We start from the raw sequence: 24,290 nt of genomic DNA on the forward strand, positions 1-24,290 counted from the left end.
ACTAACAAATACAGGATTGGAGACACCAGGGATACAGAACAGCTCATTCTATCTGTCTGTTCTTTTACTGAAAACAGCAAACTGCATCCACTGCACACTGGGTTTTCTCTTGTCTCTTTCCACTTGAATTGCTTCTTAGCATCTAGATCAGGCTACCAGATATTTAGTCAAAACTTTTCAGTCTGGAAGTTCAAGCCCTTTCAAAGCCCTTTCAAAGAATTTTGCTTTGATGATAATTGGCTTACGTTTGTTCTAACCCCAACCCAAGCCAGTAAAAAGATACTTTGCACTTACAGAAGCCCTCTTCTGAGGGCAGCAAAATGTTTGATGCAGGCACCAAAGCAAAGCTTGCCTCTCCTGGGGCTAACAGGTATTTTTCTCTCCATTTTACTGAGGCCAAAACACTTGTCAAATAATCTGTGGAGAAGAACCACAGGGGAACACAACAACCTGAACTCTCCCCTACCTGGAAGCTACAGCTGGTCAAACCCCTCTCTTTACAGGAAAGAGGCAAGTGATTTTGTTAGGACAGCAATGTGCCAGCTGACATCTTACCTTGTGGTGATGGCATGAACGGCTTGGCACCACCAAAGGAGAGCTTTTTAGTGCTGGGCACAGATCCATGCTCTCCAGGATAAGGAGGGGAAGCACCAGTTTTGGGAAAACCAAGAGGACTTGTACTGCTGGACCTCCGGACCGCAGCAGACCTTACAGGAAACAAGAGCAGCACAGAGGTTACTCAAGAGCCAGTACAAAGAGGAAGGAGAACAGCATCACCCAACACACACAGAGCTACTCCCACAAAAGCACAGCTTCATGACTGTTCATCCTGGATCAAAATCCCACTGTTCTGGGACTCCACCAATACAGATTAAGGTGATAATCCTTGTTCTCAAGAGTTTCAATTCAAATAAAAAGAACAATCAAGGTTAGCTTAGCTGTAAGCAGCAGAGTCATTTTTCAGAGAAACTTTAGATGCTTTCAGGTATCTACATCAATCCTGAACAAGACACAGTTTCCTATCTTGCCATGTCCAAGATGTTTATTGTAGGCAGTGTCTCTAGAATGCCCTGAGAGGGCTTTATTCAAGTGTGCCTCCTGTGCTGAGCCACTTGCCCTTCAGTCAGAGCAGCCTTTAGGCAGAAAGCTCTGTGCTCAGTGCTGAGGTGAAGTGTGCCACGGCACTGCTCTGCAACAGAGCTTGGACTCAAATCAGGAGCTACAGGGCAAAACAGCAAAACCCAACAGTGAGTGGCTGTCAGATCTGAAACACTTCACAACTACCCAGAGGAATTTGGGTCTTTGGGCTGGACAGTCAGAATTGCCTGTCTAAATGCCTTCGATTCCTTGTGAAGCCTCAACTCAGGGAGTTAAAATAAATTTGTAAAGCCCACACATGCAGGAACCTTGAGTATTACTCAGTGCTAAAATGAAACAGAAGAGGAAACTAGTGGGAAAGTGAGTACATCCACACCATCAGTCTGGAGAGAGACAGGATTATTGCATATTAATTATTTCTCAATATGTTACTCTTTTCACCATCATTAAGAACACAAACTAAACTGCCATGCCATTCTGCCTCTGCAGGCTCCTTCACCAAGATTCCCATTACACTCCTCTATATGAGAACACAGTCTTTTCATCAAGTCCTTAATTCTATTCACAATTTGGAAACATTTTTCTCTTGTTAAAAGAACATTAGTCTCAACCAGTAGGTGGTTTTCTGGACAGGAATCAATGATTATGCTGAAAAAACCCCCTCCATGTTTGAGCCACTGAAAGATGCTGTCACTAAGGTATCCTGCCTCCTCTGCCAGGGATGCTGCATTTAGCTGTCCTCATGTACCTGAACAGAAGGAACATAGGATATGGGTTTCAGCAGTGCCAGGAATGGAAGAATCATCCTGATGAACTGTCAGCAGAACTACTCAGCAACACCTCTAGGTGTGTATTTCACTTTATGTCATATTTCAGAAAAATAAATAAATTTTGGAAAAAATCTATTTCAGCAGTTGAGATACTTGAGGTAGTTGATCTGCCACCCTCCCTGCCCCTATTCAGTGTGTTACCACATTCCACAGCCAAGTAAATCCATGCTATAATCACATGCTTGGAAAAAAAGGAAATAGTTGAAAATTTTAACCTAAAAATCACTTCTCTTCAGGTTGCTCCAGATTCAGAGGCTAATGCTCATCAAGTGCCTGGCCCTAAAGCAAAATGAATTTCCAAAGAGAAAGGTGAGAAGATACATAGATTTTCAGTGGCAGAAAGTATTGCCCTGCCATGTTTTTAATTCTCCAGACCACGAGCCATGCAGAAGGCTGAATTTTATCTATCAGGAACTTGCAGAAGAAAGCTGCCAGGTGACTGCTGCTGCTGGAAGATGTGGAATGCCAAATGTCACCCTACAAGACCCGGGGTAAGCCAGCAGACGAGCAGGACAGGTGATGTGGCCAGAGGTACATACACCTAATTAGCACCTCCCCAAGCCACACATCTGTCCACAACCACACCATGTTACACAGGCACACAGCAGCCAGTCAGGTGACAGGGGGACATTTCTCAGACACCAGAGTGCACGTCAAGGTTTGCAATCAAATGACTCAGCAAACATGACTGGGCACTTGGCAGCAATGGCCTGTTTGATACACCTGATGGAAAAGTGGAGTCACACACTAAATGCCTGGTGGAGTTTTCTCCTGCCATTCCTGAAGGGTGTCTACTGAACCTGCTGATTAGAGGAAGTGATGGCCAGAGATAAGTATGGCTTCCTGGGGCAGAAAAAACATGACGCCAGAAATGCTGGGAAGATGCTAAAAGCAGCCTGTGAGTCACCCTGATTGGGCCCATTCCTCGAGTTCCTGTGCAGGGACATGCCAATCTCAGCATTACACAGTGGTGACTAAAAGCAGCAAAACATGGCAGTTTGCTCCCTGACTGTAGCTGTGGGCTGTGAGCCTCAGCTCAGCAGCCCATCACCAGGTCTGGGCCTGGCACAACACCTTCTCACAGGGATAACCAGGTCTCTTGTGAGGTCTAAAACCAATGGCATCCACAAGTTTTGCTGTCAAAAACACAAGGCACGAAGGAAACAGGACAGAGCTTACCACAAAACCTGCCACACGCTCAAGGAAGTGAACATAAAACAGTATTGAAGTAAGTGGCACAAACCAATCCTTCTGCTAATCCCTGTCCCTGATATATCAGCATATCATGTCTCTGCTTCTGGGTCCACTTCAAATAAGCCTTATCCTGAATTAGGCTGGCTGAAGCCCAAACTTAGGCTGATGTAGGTATTACCCTACTTTCAAAATCTAAACTTTAACTAATCCAGATACCAACACAACTCATCCAAAAAAAGACATGACACATCCCAGACACTTCTATTTGAGTGCTTCTGCTGCACAAGCTCTTTAAGATCCTGTACTGATCTCCTTCCCATCAGTCTGTGACCTGGGCTGCTGCTGCCAACCAGAAATCATGTGTGAGAAGAGATAGAAGCCCTACATGTCTTGGATGTAGCAGGCATCACCTCTGAACTCAGAAGGTCAGCTGTCTGCGGCAGACTTGGCATCAGGGTCTTCCTGACAGCCTTCAGAAAACATGCTCTCCCTCATGGGCATAAATTGCTCATGATTTACTCAGTCCTGGCTGCATAACCACATTAATATGCAGCTCGTGCACAACACATCATCTACGGCATGACTGGATACCGGAACCAATTAAGGTAAAGTCAGGTAGGTTCTGTAGCCCCATCCATTTTAGTTGTTTATCTCAAATTTTCCTTTTATAAAGGCATCTGCCAGATGGATGGTTCCCTCTGCTTGGACACTTGGACACCCAATCCATAGCTGGCATGGGAAAAGCTGTCAGACTCAAAGTAGCTCAGCCTTCTCTCTGAGCTGACAGGAGCTTTCTCACATAAAACACACAGGCAAAATTTACAGTGCTAACAAATAAATCTCACCACCACCACAAAAACACCCCAAAACACACCACCCTGGCTCCCTACAGCAAGGGGGAGAACCCAACACACAGGGAAATTTATACAGGTATAGAGAGCAAAGTATAAAGCAGTTTATTTACAGTTCCCCTCGTCCCAGCCCCAGCACTTACCGGGGAGAGGAGTATGGATTGGGAGACTGCAGGTTCTGCTCGATCCGACGGTAGTTGTGGATTTGCGTGGGGACCGGGATGGGCACGGAGTGCCCGTACTTGCTGCTGGAAAACTGCCCTGGCCGGCTGTGGAAAGGAGACACACAGAGACAACCTCCTGTAAGGGCTGGGCCTTCAACCAGGTAATTGGAGATTTTATCTTCATGAAGCAACTGCACGCAGGGAGCGTCCCCTGGGCTGCTCTGGGGCTGTGGGTTTGCACCGGGAGGTGGTTCAAAGTCGTATCAAAGGCAAGTGGCACCACACATCTCCTGGAAACAGGCACCTTTCCTCCAGCACCATTCCCACCCCCAGCCTGATGTTAAAACGTACACCCCTCCCTGCAGGAAAGCTGGAGCCCTGCTATTTCAGGCCATGGCTGGCCTAGTTTCCACCAGCTCAGATCCACAGCCAAGCAGACAGCACTGAGCAGGGGCTAAACATACGTGGCTCACAAAGGACACCGGCACAGACTTTGCTGACAAGAGCTGCTTGTGACTGACTCATGCAGAGGCACTGGTGCAGCCACGGCATCTCCATGGAAGTCTCACACCACGGAGGGAATGTAGTGGCGTAGATCAGAGTATTGGCAAGTCAGCTACAGGGTGGAGAAGGCAACTCAGGAGAAAATAAATTTGAGGAACAGGAGCTGGTATCCACGTACCCATCAAAGGCAAAACAGAACATCACACACAAAATGGGACAAGTCCATTCTGCAAATTTCAGGCTCCTTCCATCCAAGCAGGTTAATTGGCTCATGTCAATACCTGCTCCCCCAGGTTACTCCTGGCCTGTCCACCAGGCTACACACGAACCACGCTGTACAAAACCCATGCAAATACCACATTTAACTAAGTAGGCACCTAAAGTCTTTTCCCAAAGGCCCCAGAATTCTCGGATTAATTGCCATGGCAATGCTACTTGCAACTGCCAATACCAATTGCAGGGATGTTGAACAGTTACAGGAAGATCTTATTGGTAATGAAGGCTTCTGCAGTCTCCCTCACTGTCAGTTGAGGACACACACCTTGGTCTGCCCCTGACAAGCTGGAAGCATCACTCCTTCGGGTCTAACACTTGGAATGGAAATATTTTACATGAGATGAAAGGATATATTTAATTCAGCCAGAACACACATGTGTACTTGGGAAGAAAGAAGAGTTTGTGTTTTATTTGGCAGGTCAAAGCATCCCATTTCCAGGATTTCTGTTTTGAGGAAGATCGTAGCATTCTGTGGTTTATGGTGACAGCACGGAACAAAGCTGACCTGCAGGAAAGTGTCTGCAGATCTCCACACAGGGCATGTGAAGACACTCCTCCATCACAGGAGAGCTTAATAATTGGAAGAGATCTTTCATCAAGGCTGAATGATCAAATGATTCCAATCTTTTCATTCCTCTCTCAACTTTTTAAAGTTCCATATATTCTTCCTTGTGTGCTCTTATTTCTTCCACCAAGAAAACAGACTCCTAATTTCCTGCCTTGTCTCCAAAAGGCAGCATGGATGCCTTGATTCTTCACTGACACATAATAAAATAAAGGTATTCAAGGTTTCCAGTGGCTCAGCAAAAAGGTGAGGCTTTGGTGTCTCTGCCTTCCATGAGTATAAAACATGGTGTTGTGATAGACATAAATCAAGCAAAGCTTTAACCAACAAGGCTCATGTGAAGCCTTGGACTCACTTTGAACATATATTTCAAATGCTATTTTTTCCATCTGATCAAAATTCTTTATCAGAACAGAAGTTCTTGGGTAAAAGGATCCTCCCTCTCCCCAAGAGCTATTTCCTTCACATGGTGCAAATTGCAATGATCCAAATGAGGTGACATACACTAAACCTGCTAACTGGCCTCAAGCCCTAAAGAATGCAATTGACCATAAATCTGCAAAATCCAAGAGATAAAGCTGGGACAAGGAGTTTAATTACTTGGCAGTAATTAAAAGTTCTTTGAAAACGGTATTAAATCTACTGCTGTGGGGTACATCCAAGAAATTACCTTTCATTAGATTTACTAAGCATCTTCAAGGAAGTGTTTAAAAAAAAAATTTAAAAAAGGATCAACTATCAGCGTATTTTAATTCTGCCCAGTCCTTAATCTCTTAATTAAGAGCAAGGAGAGTTGTCCTAGAGTGTACCATGACATCCTGTGGAAAACCCACTGCTGGCCACTCTGAAACAGCCCTTGCTTTATGTCCCAGTTGGAGTGCAGCCAGCACTGCTTGCTAGCCTGGAGCCACACACAAAAGGGAGAACTGCTGCTTCCAAGTGAGCAGGCAGAGGGAAAACCAGGAGTCCTCTGCACTAGTGGAGCCAAGTCCTGAACCAACAGGTCTCGTGCCATCTACAGGGAAGGGCACTGAAACCCAGTGAGGGCACTCCTGGGTGGCACCAGTTCCGAGCATTTTCAGGGGACAGATAAAAGAGCACTGGACTCACAGTAACTGCTCTAATCTTTCATTAGTGATGTCTTATTCCCCATCCTGGACAGCACAGAAAGGAACTTTTCAGTGTTTCTTCAGTGCAGATATAAAAGTGGGAAGTAGCACTAGAGGGTTTGGAATCTGCTCCACAGAAGCTGCTGGGAATGAGCAGGAAAGACAGTGAGAGTAGAAATGTGTTTAGACCAAAGCCTCTGGCATTGACTGGCCACCTTGGGATTCCATAGAAGACGATGAGGCCAGTTTGGTGCACAGTGAGAAGTGGGCAGCATTTGTACTCAGCTTCCATGAATTTCCCCTCACTGCTGCCCAGAAGCAAGGCCAAATCCTTTAATAGAGACTGATCTCCAGAATGCAAAGGAATCAGTTAAGGAATAAGCTGTTAAAAAGCTTAGCAGGCGATGGCATGAGAAGCCTCATGCAATTAAACTCCACACTGTGGTACACGCTTGCCAATTAATCTGATCACGTCAGCGAGGCTCTGAGCTATATTATTCTCTGTTAAATTTGTATGCTTTGAGGCTATGTTTTGTCATTTTCTGGGCTCTGTTCACATGACAAATGTGTTCAACACACAGCCTGGGACTATATTTTCTTGTTAAAAAAGATTTTAGGGTCATCCATCTCCCAGTATGAAATCCCCTTCAACTGTCCTCCCCCGACAGGTGCCATATTGACAGAACAGAAGATGAAAGCTGTCCTGCTTCCCTAGCAGGCAAGAACAAGATGGGAAGCAACACCACCAGTTCCCTGCAAGCTAAGCACCTACCCTAAAGCTTCAGGGCCCAGAGTCAAGGGGATCACCTTCCACAGACCATTAACACCTTCAGAGCACAAAAGTGTCTGGCCCCACTGGGCAGCTGGTGCTGTTACATGTGGGCAGCTGTCACCTACAACGTTTCTAAAGGCCAAAACAGAGTTTAGAGCAACTGGTTTAGTCGGAATTAAACCCACGACCACGCCTGTTTGCACATGTTCCTCCTACTGCGTCCCCCGTTAGTAAACAAGGTCCAGTATCATCATTACTTTAGAGACACAGTGCAAGAAGCTTTCCAACAAACCACAAACAACTAAGCAGGCCCTCATCTGTCCTTCAACAGCAAAGGAATATGAGCAACACTCCCCCACATTTGTCCAGTAACTCAAGTCCATCATAACTTCAGCCTTGGATGAAGTGTTGTGCTCTAATTCACTGCATGAATTAGAAACAAGGGTCCTTAGCTGGAATACCCCCCTCCTCTGAGGGCTGAGCACTGGGGGGATGAGCAGCACACGTGTGCCAGAGGAGTACATTTACCTTCTGCTTGAGAACAATCCTGCCCCCTCAGGGAACAGAGTTAATTCCAGCTCTCCTGCATTCTCTCCTAGCCCCTCCTGAGAGCCAGAAGAAGGAGAGACAGGCTCAGTAGTTGGGACTGATCAGTGCCCAAGGCTGGGGAGTTTCTCCTGGGTGTTTCCTGTTACCCTTTAATTAAGAGGAGAGATGTACATCTTGCCCAGCACACCAACAGCAGTAAAATCCCCCCTGGAAGTCAATGGGTGTTCAATTATTCAGTGTTGCACACACACCACCAAACAGTTTTTCTTACCCGGATGGGCTTGGAGAACTGCTGTATGGGGGTGATGGGGATGGTGTCCTTCCCTGGCTTTCCAAGCCTGCTGAAGTCACCAGGGAACTCCTGAGGAAAACAGAAAGAACCCAGCTGTCAGAGCCTGGGAACCAACCCTGTTTCCCTCCTACAAAACACAGCAACAGAGCTGTGGGAGCTCTGGAGACTGTCATGCTGCCCCCACCACAGGAAACTGAAAATGGTCAGAACTAGGCAGGTGACAGCCCTGAAAAAAAGGCTAACTCAGGGACATCTTCCCTCCCATCCACCAGAACCCCACAGTCCCAAACACCCAGTAGGCTCCAGTGGCTGGACCATTTCAGGTGCCTTGGTGGTCTTACCCACTGTACATCAGGCTGTCCTGGATTGGTTTCCCTCCTGCAGCCTCAGCAGTTAAATCACCTGAGGGACAAGGAAGTGCAGAAAAAATATTAATTCAAGATAATATTCTTAAAAATCTTTATACATTCATAGCAATTGAGATTTTGTGTAGAATTTCCTGCTCCCCCAAGCCCTGCTTGTTCCTGAAGTCAGTGTTTTGCAACACGTGGGCTGAAGCTGAAGCTCATGGTGCATGCTACTGACCCTTACACCCTGAAGTTTTGGAAAATTTAGGCTGAAAGCAAGTCTTGAAAAGGGGCCAAAACCTGACAGAATTATTTGTGGCAACAGGTCCATGTCCACTTGGTGCAAGTCACTGGCTGCTGTGTAGAAGTGGTACATGCTGCTTGTAGGGCTTTGGGACATCCCTGTCCTCCATGGCAAAAATCCAGGGCAGCCAAATGAGCTGGCACCTGGATACACAACAAACATCTGAACACTGGGAACATGACCAGCACCAGGCAAGTGCATACTGGCCCCACCACTGATTCCAGGGAAACACAAGCTCTTCCTTATCATAAGGACTGCAGAGATCTTTCAGAGATTACAGTTCTATCCCTCCAAATTCCTGTTTTAATACAAGTGGTGCAACTGTGAAAGGAGGAATCACAGCTTTTATCACCAAGTTCCAACTCAGCAAAGCATCACACACATGGGCAAGGTTGAACAAAGTACTTCTGCTGGTTAAGTAAGGACTTGTGCATGAACATACTTAGGCATGTGACTCAACTGAGGCCCTGGTTCTATGTACATCTGTATTTTCAAGCAAGTCCTATCAAAGTATAAACACATAAAGGTGCTAAGATGAAATTTAGAGTGTTTGAAGAAAAAAACAACATATTTTAGCTTCTCTCAGGGATTTTTTCAAGTGTAAAATCCAGCTTGCTGGCTGAAATCTTGCCTTGGACTGTGATGCTGAGTGAAACTGAAGACAGGATAACATGGTAAAAGCTTCTGTGAGAGAAAGACTTTTCCCTGTGAGCCTATTTATCTCCTTTTCCAGTTGGATTTCCAGGTTCAATCTCTTATCGAGGTCTTCAAGTAATCTTTACTCTCAAATCCTGTCTTTAAAGGTAATTACAAAATATCCTATGAAACTAGCCAGTGAGCCAGATGTCTCTGCCAGCTTGAGAACAAAACCATTCCTGCTATTCAGTCAAAACAGAAAGTTTTAATCACTCTTTCAACCTTCCAACACCTGTTCTTAACATCCACATCCCCCTCTGCTCAGAACACCAGCATTTTCAGAAACCACCTTACTTGAGAACTGTGCTGGGACCATGACAAAGTCATCTGTGTCACAGGAGGAATTCTTGCTGCTGCTTCCCGCAGAGTCCTTGGATCCATGCAGAAACCCGGGAGAATCCTGGGTAGGAGATGCCAGCGCCTTCTCCTGCAGCTGCTGCTGCATCTCTCCAAGGGACTGCTAATTCAAGGAGAAAACAAACACTGGCTTCAGCACAGCTACTTCATCATTCTGCTCCATCCTTTAAACTGAGCTGTACAAGGCTACAAACAACATTTTGCTGATAAACCAGGGCTGATGGTTTGCCAGAAGCAGCTGTTTAGTTTACTGAAAAGGAACAGCCTTTTATGTCGCTGTCAGAACAGCGCATCTTTTGTTACACAGAACATACTTCCAGTGTGTCTGATGCTCCACAGATAAGAAAAATTCACTTGAGGTACTGCATCCCTCTGCTGAGGCTTTCTGCATCAACCACGCATTTTCTACCAACTCACTTTACTATGGCTGGAAATCCAGGAGGAGCTTTCAAAGATACTTTTTGGTTGTTCTTTAGGGTTATGTTTTTTCTGTTTTGTTCCTAAACATAGAACCATCTGGTCTCTATTTGTGCTTTTGCAGCACTTGGTAACTTGGAGATAAGTGTTCCTGAACTTTCAAGACCACCCTGTTTTGCTGTACTGCTGCTAAGGAGCTAAAGAAAGGCCCAAAGGAGACTAAACTTTCAGCAGATAAACAGCTCACAGCTGTCAGAGGCAGGACAGCCCCTAAAAAGTCCAGTTTTCCTGCTTCCTTCAGCTAAATGATGAATAGCCCCACAAATCCCCTTGAGTTGCAGACAGATGGAGGAGGCCGGATGGTTTAAGAAAGCTTTAAGGCAGCTGAACTGCCCACAGAGCAGATCATAATCTTTATCCTAATGCATTTCCAGGCTGAGAAAGACTTGAAGCAGCTTTCACTTGGGCCTCATTAAGACCTTGTTCACCCTCCAGAGACTCTCCTGCTGCACCAGTGGGGACTCCCTCTCGCTGCACACGCAGTTCACACAGGCAGAAGGAATTTTTCAGCTGTCAAAGTTGTCTCTTTTCCACCCAATCTGCGAACTCTGCCCTGCAGACATGGCATTTTTCCCAGACTGAGCCAGCACACCTCCATCAGCAAAACCTCCAAAGGCAGAGCAGGAGAGGTGCAGTAAACCTCTAACATGGGACCCCCTCCCAGTCTGGCAGTGATTCTGTACCATCCTTAAGCTTCCCAGACCAGGAAAGCTCAGGAGAGTGAGTCTGCTTTTCACACTATCTGCTCATTCCTGAAGTCTTATGGCCAGGAGGGCCTCAGCCAACCACCCTCTACTTCAGGCTGCAGGGAGGAAGCTCTCAGGGACACAGCTATGAAACATTCAGAAGGGAGAAGACCTGTCCTCTCTGTCCAGCTCACACCATGAGCACCTACATCAACTTCTGCTGGAGCCTCTCAGCCTTTTCCACACCAAATTGAGATACTCTGGCCCAGGGAAACTCAGAGAACACAGTAAAAAAGCAGTCATGCCAGGGATGAAAAAATCCCATCCTTCTCCCTTCCCTTACTGGTCACACCACCAGCATTCCTGAGTTCAAAGTCAAAGGCAGCTTTCACCAAGAGCCTTCAAAAACAAGCTTTCAGTTCAGCAAGCTGGAGGAATGTCACTTCACTGGTCAGTTAATATAGTGACCCTCCAGAAAGGTTTTCATCATTTCAGGTAACCAGAGAGAAAACCCACCAGTTCAGATCATCTTTCATGAGACCACTGGACTGTGGCAGGTCTGGTCTGAGCAAAAACAGCTTTGCTGAATGTCCCTCTGTGGTGCCTGGGCATGCTGGTCAGAAGGAAGCTGGATATACTCTCAGGCTGCAGCGACTGCTTGAAAACACAGAACCTGCAGCCAAGGAAGCAGAGCTATACCCTGAATTAGCAACTGGTTTGGGTTCCAAGGAGCTTCCCATCTCTGCCAAGACAAGCTAGTGGTGTATACCAACTTCCTTCATAAAGGCTTTTCATCCAACAGGCAATGGCACACTGAAATACATCTTGGGGAAACGCAAGCCAACCTTCAGGATCCAAACTCTAAACTGGAGAGAACACTGCACCAAACCCAACCAGAATTACAGTGTTCAATGACTTACACCAGAAGAGAGCAAAAGCAGAAACCTCATTTCAAAGACTCAAGCAGGGAAACCATTAACACAAACAGTGCATCCTCTGAGCTGTACTTACAGGAGGTGATGCCAGGTGGGAAGTGGAAGAGCTGCTGGAGGAGCTACCGGAGCCAGAACTGGGGTAAGAAGGCATTGGCACGGAAGCAGCTAAAACCAGCAAGACACAAAACCAAAAGAAGTGGTTAAACCAAGATCAAGCAATAATAAAAAGCCTTCTTCAGCTTTTCCCATCAGGTTTATCTCATGCACCATCATGTAGCTCATGTATCATATGTGGTCAATTAAAGGAGAACAAAAGAAAATCAGCATTCTCTTCAGTTATGTGATTCACATCCATCCATTCCTCTGTGCACACTCTCACAGGTCTCAGAACTCCTGACCAAAGTCTGACGCCCACTCAACAGCTGACCTACCCAGGCAGCAAGATGGTTTTTGTCCTAAAGAGCCTCCAAAGCATCTTTGCAAATGCAGGGAAAGAGAAACAGAAAAGTGAACTGAGTTGCTCATGTCTGGAGCAGAATTCAGGAGCTAGACCATACCCTGACAGATTCCTCTTCGTGAGACCTCGTGCCTTGGCACACATACATCAAATACCGGGAGGTCTGTGCCAAGTTAAACACATGCCTACTCAAACTCTATGTATTTGCTGTCCAAACAGCCACTGGGGCATCCCAGGCCACACACTCCTAGCAAAACCCCAAAACCTAACAAAAAACCCTCAAGGGGGTTTCCTCAAGGAAATAGTGCATTGCTTCCTCTAGCTCAACTTGGTCACTTCTGCAAGTTAAACGTGTTTTGGTCATTTAATATCTTTGTACAGAAATTGTTTCCACGGCACAGGCCATTCGTGCGTCCCTTCTTTTTATGTTTTATTGTTCAGTATAGGAACTGCCAATTTTATTCACTTCATTGTTGCACTGGCCTTTGTAACCCTCACAGAGGCCTAAAGCTTACATTGAAAGGCCTGGTTAGCACTGACCTTCAGGCAGAAAAGATGATTAAGGCATCACAGGAGAAAAGAATATTTAACTCCAATGACTTATGCAAGTGAGGTTCAGTAAATAACAGAAGAGCTCAGCTCAGCCAAGCAGAGAGACAGTCAAAGGTAACAATGGCTCTTCAAAGGACTTTGAAGTAGTCAGTGGTTCAAATTCCCCAGTCCACCTGCATAAGACTGAACAGCGCAGAAGAGCCCAAAATCCCCACTTCAAGGCAGCCTGAAGTCAGATTTTACACTGGAACCATTCTGCTATTTGAATGACTTAAGATAGGGATCAGAGACAATGCTTAGTTGAGGAGAGAACACTTTGCTGCTCTTCCATTTTGCTGGCAGAGAACTAGCACCTTCTATCAAATTTCTACATTTACACTACCTGTACTAATGACTCCATACCAAATACAAGGGAGATTAATAACACCTAGAAGAAGAATGCTTCTGTCTGAAGTAAAACTACTTCTGTCATTAATCCCAATACATACTACAAAGTATTTACTCTATTCAACAGGCTAGAAGAATGGAAGTCCATCTCTCTGCAATTAACTGTTGAAACAGTGTTCTAATGATAAAAGAATGGGAAAACATGCCTTTTAATAAAAGGCTTTAGGAAGTCTTTCCATGCAGCCTATCAAAGAAGGTTAAAGGATGACTGGACCAGAGCCTTTTATCACAAAGAGAACAGTCACTGAGACACTGAATTCCTCGAGCTGAGAGAGATGTAACAAGATCCAGCAACAGGAACAAGAAGCCAAAGCAGCGTAGACTTGAAAGACATATTTTAATGTAAGTAACTGACCACTTTAACAGTTTAAGCAGGGTCACAGTGATCTCCTCCAGCCTTTGGCAACATTAACAAGTAGGAATCCACAGCAGGATGGCTGCAGGGGGCTGGACACACTTTCTAGCTTCTGCATCTATTCTGCACTAGATTTAGTGCCCTTGATGGGCTGTGCTGTTGTAACACACTGCCCCGGCTCCAGTGAGGAGCAGGGGATGAAGGGATCCCGAGGATGGGTGTTCTGGGAGGTTGGTCAGGGGCTTTGCATGGAGAGCTACTCTGCCCACAGCCAGCACAGTTGCTTCCCCTCCCCATGCTCAGGGAACACACACAGAGGCCTGAGAACTTGCCTGTAAAATGGAGAGCTCTGTCCTGCCTCTATCACACACTGCTTTTGATCTCCACAGTCCTCCCACAGAGCCCGCAGAGCAATCCCTAGGACCTTCCCTATAGATTTAATACTAGAAAGGAGGGAAAGAAAGGTCTCCCCCCCTTATTTATCCTGCCAGCTGCTGCAGAACGATTCACCCATGTACAGACAGACCTTCCTGTTATGGAAGGGTGCTTTTAAAAAAAGGTAAGTGAATTCTCTACTGGATCCACACACATGCCTGCTGCAAGACTTGCATCACCATTCATTTTTCCTGGAACTAGTATTTTTGTTAGAGTCATTCCAGTTCTCTCACAAGGTCCCCTCCAGTCTATTTTGGTTCTGTGATTATTGATTTAAACCTGGCTAGAATTGAGACTTTTCTATTTTTGACTATTTGCTTCAGACAGCTTTTCATTAATCAAGAGGGAAGACAAGCTGGCAAACTTTGCCATTATCATCTGAAACTCAACCTCAGCTGCATGAAGCACTCCTTTAGATACAGCCTCTATTAATCACTGTTCTTATTTAAATCCCTTTGAACTCCCAAATTCATACTGTAATGCTGTGAGCTCCAACTCAGAAGGTCCTGACACTCCAAACAGACTTTGATGCACGTAGAACCATGAGGTTTGGCTCTGACAAACCCTCTCTGACCTCCACATCCCTGTTGGGGCAGTTTTCAGTGTCAGCCATGTAGGCCAGCTTGAAAGCAAGATGCCTGCTTCCATCTCCTCCACACACCCAAGCACTCCCAGCTCAAAATTAAAAAGGGTGCAAACACTTGGCTCATCATGTTTTCAGTTGAGTCTGAATGTGGGGAATGTTAACATGAATTGTAGGCCCCCACCCAAATCCAGAAATTGCTGGATTGTAATTGTAATGTAAATAAGTCTGTTTTCATAATTGTCCTCTCCAACTTGCTCCAGCAACAAAACAGTCATCCTGCACGTTGTGTAACCAATGCCAACTGGTTTCAAAATGGGAGAGCTGGGAGCCATAAAGGCAAGCCTGTGCTCCAGCTGTGTGGATCCTGATACTGGATCCTATACTTGTAAAAATAACTTCTGACACATCATCCTACTGGGGGCTCAGTTGTCCTAAAAATATCTAACCCTCAAGTTTTACAGAAGTTTTATTTGGAATCTGAGTTCTACATGCACTAGAGAGATGCACTTTTCTGATTATCTGGATTCAATCAAAACCACTAATCAAAAAGCTTTTTAATTGCAATCTCTGACAAGGCAATAAAGTTTGAGTGCAAACTCTGAAAGGACTTGCCTAAATAAGCTGCTTTCTAGAGTTTAAAAGTCTGCAGCATTAAAATATTTTATATGCAGAAATCATGGGGATCTTTTGCTAATTTTTAACATATTTTAACCTAATTTTAACCTATTTAATGTACAGTAAGATTATAAAGATGGCAAAAGTCAAGCTAAGCCTGACAGGTATTTCAGACACTGAACCACCTGTGCACTTCTGAACCATAACTGCTCACCTTTCATGCTCTCTTAACTCAGAGTCAAGGAGGCAGCAGCTCCCCATTCATTAAAGGAGGAGCAGAAAAACCTCCAAAATATTCTGCAGGGGTACCAATTACAATGTGTTTACTGAGAGAAGACTTGCACAAGCATCTAATTATGCCTTCTTGTGTGTTATTACTGTAACACACAGCCCCATACCATATGCTGATCAGACCTGGCTACAGACAGACAACAGTCTGACTAGACACAGCATTTTAAAGACTTTATTAATTAATTTTTACACATCTGAAGTACATGCTTAGTCACAGGTACAAAACCCACAATATAAAATAAATTATAAATAAACAAAAAAAAAAAAAAATAAAGTACACCATCTTAGTTAACAAAGCCCAAGTGCCCTGAACACACTCTCCAGGGAGGGAGATGAGAGGAGGGACATAAGAACAACCATCCCTTGAGACAGCAGTGAAGAGGTGCTTGTCAGAAATGTCTCATTGAAAGATTTTTGAAAGAAATGTTGATTTTGCTGAAGCATGTCGAAAAACATGCAGATGTACTTCAATAAAGGGGATCCCCCTGCCTTAGCAGCTTCAAAATTATCCACCTGGAGAATGATCTACTTCTGAGGACTCACCAGTTTTTCAGAATTCCAAAGTTACATAATATTAAAAAAACTCAGATGTGAATGACTTAGTCAGTGGTTATTATTTAAGCTCTCAAGGAGAGCAAGAAGACAAGGCACACTGTTCCTTCCCCAGTTCTCCACTGTAGGCCTGAGGGCTCTAATTCAGTCTGAGCACAACCACCATGGTTCAGATGCAGCTCTTCTTCTCTTTGGTATTTCCTACACTCATGATGCTGAGCCACACGCTGAGATGAAGAAGCACAGTAAGGTTTTGGACTCATGCTAGCTCTGCATACGGAGTCAGGAGAGTCACCCCCTGAGAACTGCAGCCTTGCCAAGACATACTTCAGCTACAGCTGAGCAAGGGTCAGGCACCGTGCCATGCTAGGCAGCATTCCATGCACCTCAGGTGAGTTTTTCTTATGGAGATCACCATAACCCAACCTTTGCTGACACACTGGCTCTTCTCTCTCCTATTCAGAAATCAGAAAGACCACAGGCAGCCTTTCTCCTCCAGGCTCTTCACCACACCTCCCAGAGGCTCTAATCCATCACTGGCGTCTGGCAGTAGCAGAGACCTCACAGCAGACTACAAGAACTCTCTCCTCCACTAGCAGATTTCTGTGCACCACAACTTGAACATCTCCAGCAATGGGGAGGTATTTCTCCCATGTCTTCAAAGCCAGCAGTAGTCTCTCCTGCCTGGAGAGGACTCCAGGCTGTGTACGTACGTCCGGAGGTGAGGATCAGCGGGGCGACAGAGAGGTCTGGAGTTTGTACAGGCCTTACCCGCCTGTAAAGGTGCTTTTCTTCTTGGTCCTTGACCCCACACCATTAACCTTGGTGCAGCTGGGGGCAAAGGCTGAGCTACAGTCTCCTGCTCATAATGGCACCTCTGGTTCCTGCACAGCAGGTGTGCACAAGTTGGGAACTGGGGCCAAGTCAGGAGAACCCTCTCCTGTTTTTCCGGGGTTTTCTGCTCCCCTGGCCAGTGAAGCAGCGGGATGGCTGGAGGTAGGAGATGAGTTGGTGGGCATACAAGAACATCCTGAGGGGGAGATCTTCTGCCCACAGGGGGATCAGACTCCGAAGGGCTTTTCCCACACAGCCGCAGGACAGGGGGTGCCAGGAGCTGGGCTGGCTTAGGAGCAGCCCTGTATGGGCACAGCCCTTTCCTGCCCTGTGTTCCAGGGCTGGCCCCACATCCCGCTGGCACAGGTGGGTTTAGGGCCCTGGCTGCTTTGAAAGCGCCCCTAAACCAGAAGCGTCTTTTCTTGCCCGCAGGACGATCACCTGAGTGCACAGGTAAAATCTCATCAGGGACAACTGAGACATCCCACTCCAGCAGTGGGAAAGCAAGAGAGTGTCAGGAGTGATGTGGATATCAGACCAGGAGTGTCCACCCATGGCACATGTCCAAGAGGGAAACTGGGTTTGTGCTGGACATGTTTCCTCCAAGACCTTGCACTGGACACCCCTAATTAGTCACTGATGAAGGTTCTTGGCACTGTCATTTACTCAAGAGATTAAAGGTCCAGGAGAATCCCTCCAGAGAAGACAACCATGCATAATTCCACTAACCCAAGTTTCCTGGCCAGAGAACTATGATGCCTCAAACACTAGAAGCAATTCTCAGTTGTTTTCCACTGAAAACAAACCTCTGAACCATAATACGTGTGGCTGCAGCTTTTCAAAAGTTTTGAACCAAAAGGAGGAAGGGAGAACTTTCAATGGAAATCTGTCTTTGTTTTGGTCAGCTCCCACAGAGTACCAAATATAACCCTTCTAAAACAAGATTTATCAAGAACTTTGAGGTAAATGATGCAACAAGATTTGGTAACCACAAAATTTGGCTTTTGCATAGCCAATGTGGCAAGCAGGGCCAAGAGTGCCAATTTCCACCATTCACTGTCCTGAATGGTCCTACAGATGAGGATGAAAAGCAAGACCATGATGCATAATCCTGTGTACCTACAAGCACTTCACACAAAGCAGCTGAAAACATTTCAAAGCTACATTTGCTTCTACTTTAGGTTCCTAAATAACCCCCTAATCATCCCTTTGAAGATAATCCAGTAAAATTAAGTACATTTTGATGGCAAAATCTGGACGTGACACAGAAACAAACACTGAATCCCTGCCTAAATAACTAAGGAAACATAAAGCAGTCTTTTTCTTTCTGTTTGAACTAGCAGCAAAGGAAGTCAGGCCATGGCTCAGAAAGAGTTCTAATCAAAAATGCAATACTTACATTTTTTCATAGAGGCACTTGCATCCAAGAATGGGTGATGGAAAAATTCATCTGAAAAAAATCAAGAACAATGACTCAGTGACTGTAAGAAATTTACAAAGCAGCTAAAGCACAGGAAGTTACAGTGCCATACAGTGATTTTTCCATGCAACCATAGAAGCCGGCTGACTGTGGTTGAATACAGAAGTGGTCAAGAATACAGGCTGGAGACTGGATGTAGGACCTGCTCATGAAAAAAGGATGGGAAATTAACTGGATGCCTGGCTGATCAGGATGGTGAATCACCCTAACTGTAGGGATCCAGGAAAGCTGTATTTATCACACCGCACTGCCACTCACTCCACAGAAGAGGAATGATGGACAAAAAAACTTCCACTGAGTGATCTTCCATGACACACAGACTCAAACCCATCATGCACTGAGGGCAGAAATGCATTTTTTAATGGGCCACCCCAGAACCACAGCCCAGAACTGCCTCCCTTTCACATCAAACACAACTGCTGCTTCCTCCCCTCATTATGGGAATTCATTCTACAGATCCAGGCCAAGAAAAGCTTCTGTCCTGGCTTGCTGAAGACTCTCTACATGTTTGCATGTCCTCACAAATAGCCACTTCTTCCAACTCCTTCCTCTCTGATTCATTGCAGCTCTGTGCCAGAGCCCTCTCCTATCACAATCAGCAATTCAGCCTTTTGGGAGCGTCAGCCATGGATCAACACTGATTACTGTGCTTCAGCTTCTTTCCCAGAATGGATTTCCTGTTGCAACACCCAAGGTTTACAAACTTCTTCTTCTGTAAAAAGCTCCTCTTTGGCGACTGAGCTTTCCAGAAAGTAGTAACTGGGTTTTTTGTTTGTCTGCTTTTTAACTTCAAATAATCCCTGTCTTCCCAGCCTCTCCTTGCCACTGCCATGCCAGGGTCCTGCAGCCAGAGTGGAGTGGTCTGGAGCTTAGCCCAAGACAAGGAATGGAAATCTTTGGCAGGGAAAGCTGGCATCTCACAGATTAGATCTGCTGTGGATGGAGAACATCCCCATCCTGTGGGAGCTGCTCAGCTGCTGGGGTTTCCTGCTTCTTTTTCAGCCTGCTGCACTAGAGGAGGGTACCATCCCTCAGCCAAGCTGACTCAACTGAGGGGGTGGAAATGATGATTTCTTTCACTTTTCTCCCTCCCCGCTCCAAACTGCTTATTAGCTGTGCTTGCAAAGCAAAATTTAAACAACCCAGCTTGTAATCATCAGCAGGAAACTTGCAACTTGAAACCCTCCTGGTTTTCCTCTAGATAATCTTGAGATTGCAGAGAGCATCAGTTCCTGGCAGAAAAGCAGCTGAGATACACAACAAGTAAATGAAATTTCAAGCTGATGGTTGCTGTTGTATGACTCAACTAAGCTCTGGGGGAGCTCTGTGGAGGTCACTGTGACATCTCCAGGCAGAAGGTCTCAGGGAACAAAGAGCAGCAGGAAACCCTCTCCTCTGGGGACATGCCAATTTATTGCCCATGATTAAGGGCAAGAATAATCTCAATACTGCAACATGTGCTGTAACTGTTGTCCAGAGTGATATCAAAATCTACTACCTCGAATTTCCAAGTGTTAGACATGGACTCATGCAGCCTACTCCCAAGCAGTACAAAAACAGCTTATGTGGGCTAAAAAGGTTTGCCAGACAATTTCTGACAGCGGGGAATCAAGAACCTCAAAGATACCTTCTTTTGAAATGCACAGCAGCATGATAGGAGAGGTAGAGATCCACAGCCAAGGTACAAGATCTGCAGGGAATAACCCTGCCAGGTGATTCTATCCAAGTCAGTCTGTCAGGAGCTTCAACAGTTCACTTTTTCCAAAAGGCCCATCCTCTCACTTCCACACCCCAGTAACCAGTCCTTTGCATTCATCACTGGTAACTGTGATCAGCCTCAGTTAATCCACAGCTGCTTACCCAGCTAACCATCCCCAGAAAGGCTTTCCTGGTATCTCTAATCCAAAAGAATAACAGAGGATGCAAAACAATTTCCCTTCATCAGCTAGCATGTGCTGCCCAGCAGGAAACAACCCACCTGAGCAGATAAGCAAACAAAAACCCAACAGAAAACCAACCCTCAAACCCCAGAAATATCAAACTATTTTACCCCAAGTCTCACTCAAAAGCAACATCCTGAAAACACACAGGAGGTGTTTGCCTTTAGATGATCTGGTCCTTTCAGGGACTCAAGGAAAGTCTCCACCTCAGTCTGCTTTCCTCCAGGGCATGGCTTTCCTAGGAGGTTCTTCAGACCTTTGAGCTCAGCTAAAACACATCTGTAAGATGCTGCCAAGTCAGAATCACTGGGCTCACAATGATTGATCTCAGTTTAGAAGGAATTAAGACAAAAAAGGAAATCCTTGTGTCAGCCAAGTCAGGAGACTGAGACAAAGGCTTGGAGATTGCCAGCTTGAGCCCTGAGAAGGCTTCCCTCCACAGAAACTGGAGGAGGGAAGGGATTGCAGGCAGCTACATCTCCTGGGCTCAGATTATCACAGCAAACCCTGAGAAACAGAGGGTAGTGACCAGATTATTCAGGAAATCAATGCAGCTTGCAGCTCTGGAAAGGAACTGTGACAGAAAAGCTGTGACAAAAAAGACAGATTCACAAGACACATTTTACCTAGCAGCACACTTAACCACAGTTCAGAGAGATTATAAAAACAGAAGCCAGGACAGGGAATGCAAGTAAAAAACATATGCTGAAGGTGTGCCAAGCCTCCTTAGTTTACAAAACTGTACTGAAATCAGCACTGACCTTTCCAGCACATAAACTAAAACCCCTGAGATTATGCAACCCTCCAGGCACAGGTGAAATCCAGGTGTCTGGATGCTTCTCCTAGCACCAGCCAAAAGTAGAGAGGCTTGTGCACAGCCAAAAGACACAGAGACAGAGAGCAGAACTCAAACTGGAAGGAGGCCTTACCAAAGTCCATGCGGTCCTTATGATTACGCTGCAGAAGGCCCAGAAGGAGCTGCCTCAGGTGGCTTGATGTTTCCCTGGGGATGCTAGGATTGAAAACAAAAGCAAAGTAAGAGAGGCTTGCAGTCTACTTAAACTGCTTTTACATATTCAGGAAGGTAACTGGCAAATGCAAACTCACTCTGTGCCTGCTGGGCCAGGAACACCAGGAGCTCACTGGAGGGAGGCTGATCAGAAATGTCTCTATTTTGCATCTCTGGCTTTCAGTCCTCACTGCCATTGTTCAGGCTAAAGCTAATTTTGCTTTAGTGGCCTCTCCCATGAGCACCTGCAGACCCTTCCCTTCACAGTGCCATCCCTCTGGTTCTAAGCTAAGCCCATTCCACTTGCAGTATTTCACACTTAATAAATAAAATCACTCCTTCTTACTCTAATGGGAACAAGATCACTAGAACAAAGCAGTTTCCAGGGGGAACCTTCCAATTAGGATGCTGGTGGTGAAATATATTGCCAATTACTACCATTTTATTAAGGCATTTATTTTTCAGTGCAGCTTCTGTAAGACTAGCAAATAACCTTTGTCTATTTGCTTCCTTGATATACAGCATATATTAATCAAAGGCCACTAAGATGTGAGCAACTGCCACCTCAGCAAGCAGTTATTACTCCACTTTTCAGCATAGTTAGGAAGAAAATATTCTTTTCAACAACCTTTACAACACAAAAGAGCTGGTAAAGCACTGGGCTCTCCCTCGCCCCACAAGCAGAAGGGGGAGAGGCCAAGGCAGCTCTTCATAACCCCTGCAGATTGAAAAATGCAGGGAAGAAATTAATGGATTAAGGCAGGGAAAGCAGAGTTCAGCTCTTGCATAAGTGGATTCAGCTCTACTGACTTCCCTCCATCCCCAGAAGTGCTGCTGGGGGGCTTTGGGCTGGGGCAGAGCTCTCCCAGTGAAGCGTGGGTGGCTGCAGCTCCTCTCGGTATTAACTCTGTTTATCATGGCTGTTCCCAGCATGGCCCTCATGCTCTGCCAGGCTTTCCCCTCTCCCCATGCTGGGTCAGCTGAGGTAATGACATGTGTGCCCAGCACAGTAATTTTAGCTCTCAGTGGCTCTGCACGTGGCTCTGGCATCACTCACCCCCCTGAGGCCAAGCCTGACCAACACTGGGAGAAAAAGCCCTTCCTACACCATCTCCACCAAGACACCCTGCCACAGACAGGGGTAAAACAGAAGCTAGCCCAAAAATAGTGGGTGGAAAAAAAGGTGCTAGGCTAGCACTACCAGACTCCTGTTCAGTGAAACAGGAGATGGGAGGCAAGGTATGTGTTTACACATTTCAGTACGACCCAGTTATTTTTCTGTGAAGCCCTAGGCCTTGCTGGGGCAAGAATTTGAACCCAGCAATTCCTAAAATAGAGAGTGATGGCAAGCATCCCTCATCCTTGTTTATTCTGGAGGAGTTTCTTTTCCATCCCTGGTGCTAGAATGGTTTTGTGCACCTTCTCAGGTTGACACAGGAGGAGGCCACCAGGACTGTGGAAGGAATGCAGTTACATTGAGACTCAGGTTGAGCTTTCCATCAAAAGAGGCATCCCTTGGAAGCACACTGTGTAATGGAATAACCCAAAGATACCACAGTGAGCAGCCTCCTGAAAAATGCATTAGTGCTGGAGTCCTGCAGCCCTGCAATGTTATCATCATCATTTATTTATCTGTGACACATAAAGCTCTCATCCAAAATGAGCCCATTTCCCACCTATGACTTTGACCTTGGTATGGTTTTAAAACCAAGAAATAGTCACGAACTTCAGAGGCACAGCACAGGATGCAGAGGGTGCAGATTAACAGCCTGTTTGTCCCCTCTTACCTCCCAAGCCTGAAGCATCAAGCTTTGCTACTCTTCAGTATTATTTTCTAAGGCCATCTTTTTGAACATAAGCAACAAATCTGCCTCCTTGCCCCCATGACCTGGGATGTACTTCACCATGCAAACCAGCACAATTAATGTTAATGATTTAGATCAGCACTATTAAAATTGTGGTGCCTTTGGGCTTCTCCTGCCATGGGCTCCCCAGAATGCTCAGAACAGCATCTCCACCGCTGCCAGCAGCGGCAGTGCAGGCAGGGATGGCTTCCCCACCCCATTCCCAAGCCAAAACACTTTCCCTGGCCATGGCAGGGAAGTGTGTGCCAGCTTGCACAGCCCCAAGGAAAATGAAACCAAATCGTGGCACTGCTGCAGTCTGAGAAGGAGGTCTCTGGAGTAGTTTTGTGTTTCATCCTGTGCAAGCAGGGCTCTCAAGCAGTTTATTCATGTTTACTCAGGAATTGCACAGATTGCAGCCCATGTTAGAGACAAACTGACTTTGGAAAGAGGGAACTGCCATTTACACAAAGGCCAGTTCAGATCTGACTTCCACAGTGACAGAAACAATCGGCTCGGGTCTGAATTTTGGAGGAGTTTGGTAGTTCAAAAATGCAGATAAGTGAAAATGGCAAATGCAGGGTGTGTGAAGGACTCAGAGGAGAACTAATCCCTACAAGAACAGACATGCTCTCCTCTTACAGCTGAGTTTCATTTCTCCCCTCGCCTGCACCATGAACCAAACAACAGCAGGGCGGCAGGATTGACACCAGAAAACTTACTCGTTTTATGGATTGATTTCTCATTTAGTAAGAAGGACTACCTCAAAGGTGAGCAGCCACGTTTTGGGCTGTGTAGGAAAAACAGAAGCTCTACTTTCTGCTCACACAGACTGGCTCCAACTATGCAGTCCTAGTTTTGCTTTAAATTGTTTCTTCTTGGGTGCT

At 45.8% G+C, this 24,290-nt stretch overlaps 1 protein-coding gene across 4 annotated transcripts in view; it reads right to left on the minus strand.

Annotated features, from left to right (window-relative positions):
- Window positions 1-24,290, minus strand: part of ULK1 (unc-51 like autophagy activating kinase 1) — a 78,180-nt gene that overhangs the window by 16,373 nt on the left and 37,517 nt on the right. For all 4 annotated transcript variants that reach the window (XM_048322552.1, XM_048322551.1, XM_048322554.1 and 1 more), the window contains exons 11-18: window positions 21,480-21,562; window positions 18,530-18,580; window positions 12,083-12,171; window positions 9,846-10,011; window positions 8,546-8,606; window positions 8,184-8,273; window positions 4,117-4,242; window positions 556-707 (exon numbers count right to left, since the gene is read on the minus strand). In XM_048322552.1, the coding sequence (XP_048178509.1) occupies window positions 556-707; window positions 4,117-4,242; window positions 8,184-8,273; window positions 8,546-8,606; window positions 9,846-10,011; window positions 12,083-12,171; window positions 18,530-18,580; window positions 21,480-21,562 (818 nt within the window). The remainder of the gene's footprint in view (window positions 1-555; window positions 708-4,116; window positions 4,243-8,183; window positions 8,274-8,545; window positions 8,607-9,845; window positions 10,012-12,082; window positions 12,172-18,529; window positions 18,581-21,479; window positions 21,563-24,290) is intronic.

This window comes from Corvus hawaiiensis, chromosome 18 (genome assembly GCF_020740725.1).
Source record: "Corvus hawaiiensis isolate bCorHaw1 chromosome 18, bCorHaw1.pri.cur, whole genome shotgun sequence".
Taxonomy (NCBI): domain Eukaryota; kingdom Metazoa; phylum Chordata; class Aves; order Passeriformes; family Corvidae; genus Corvus; species Corvus hawaiiensis.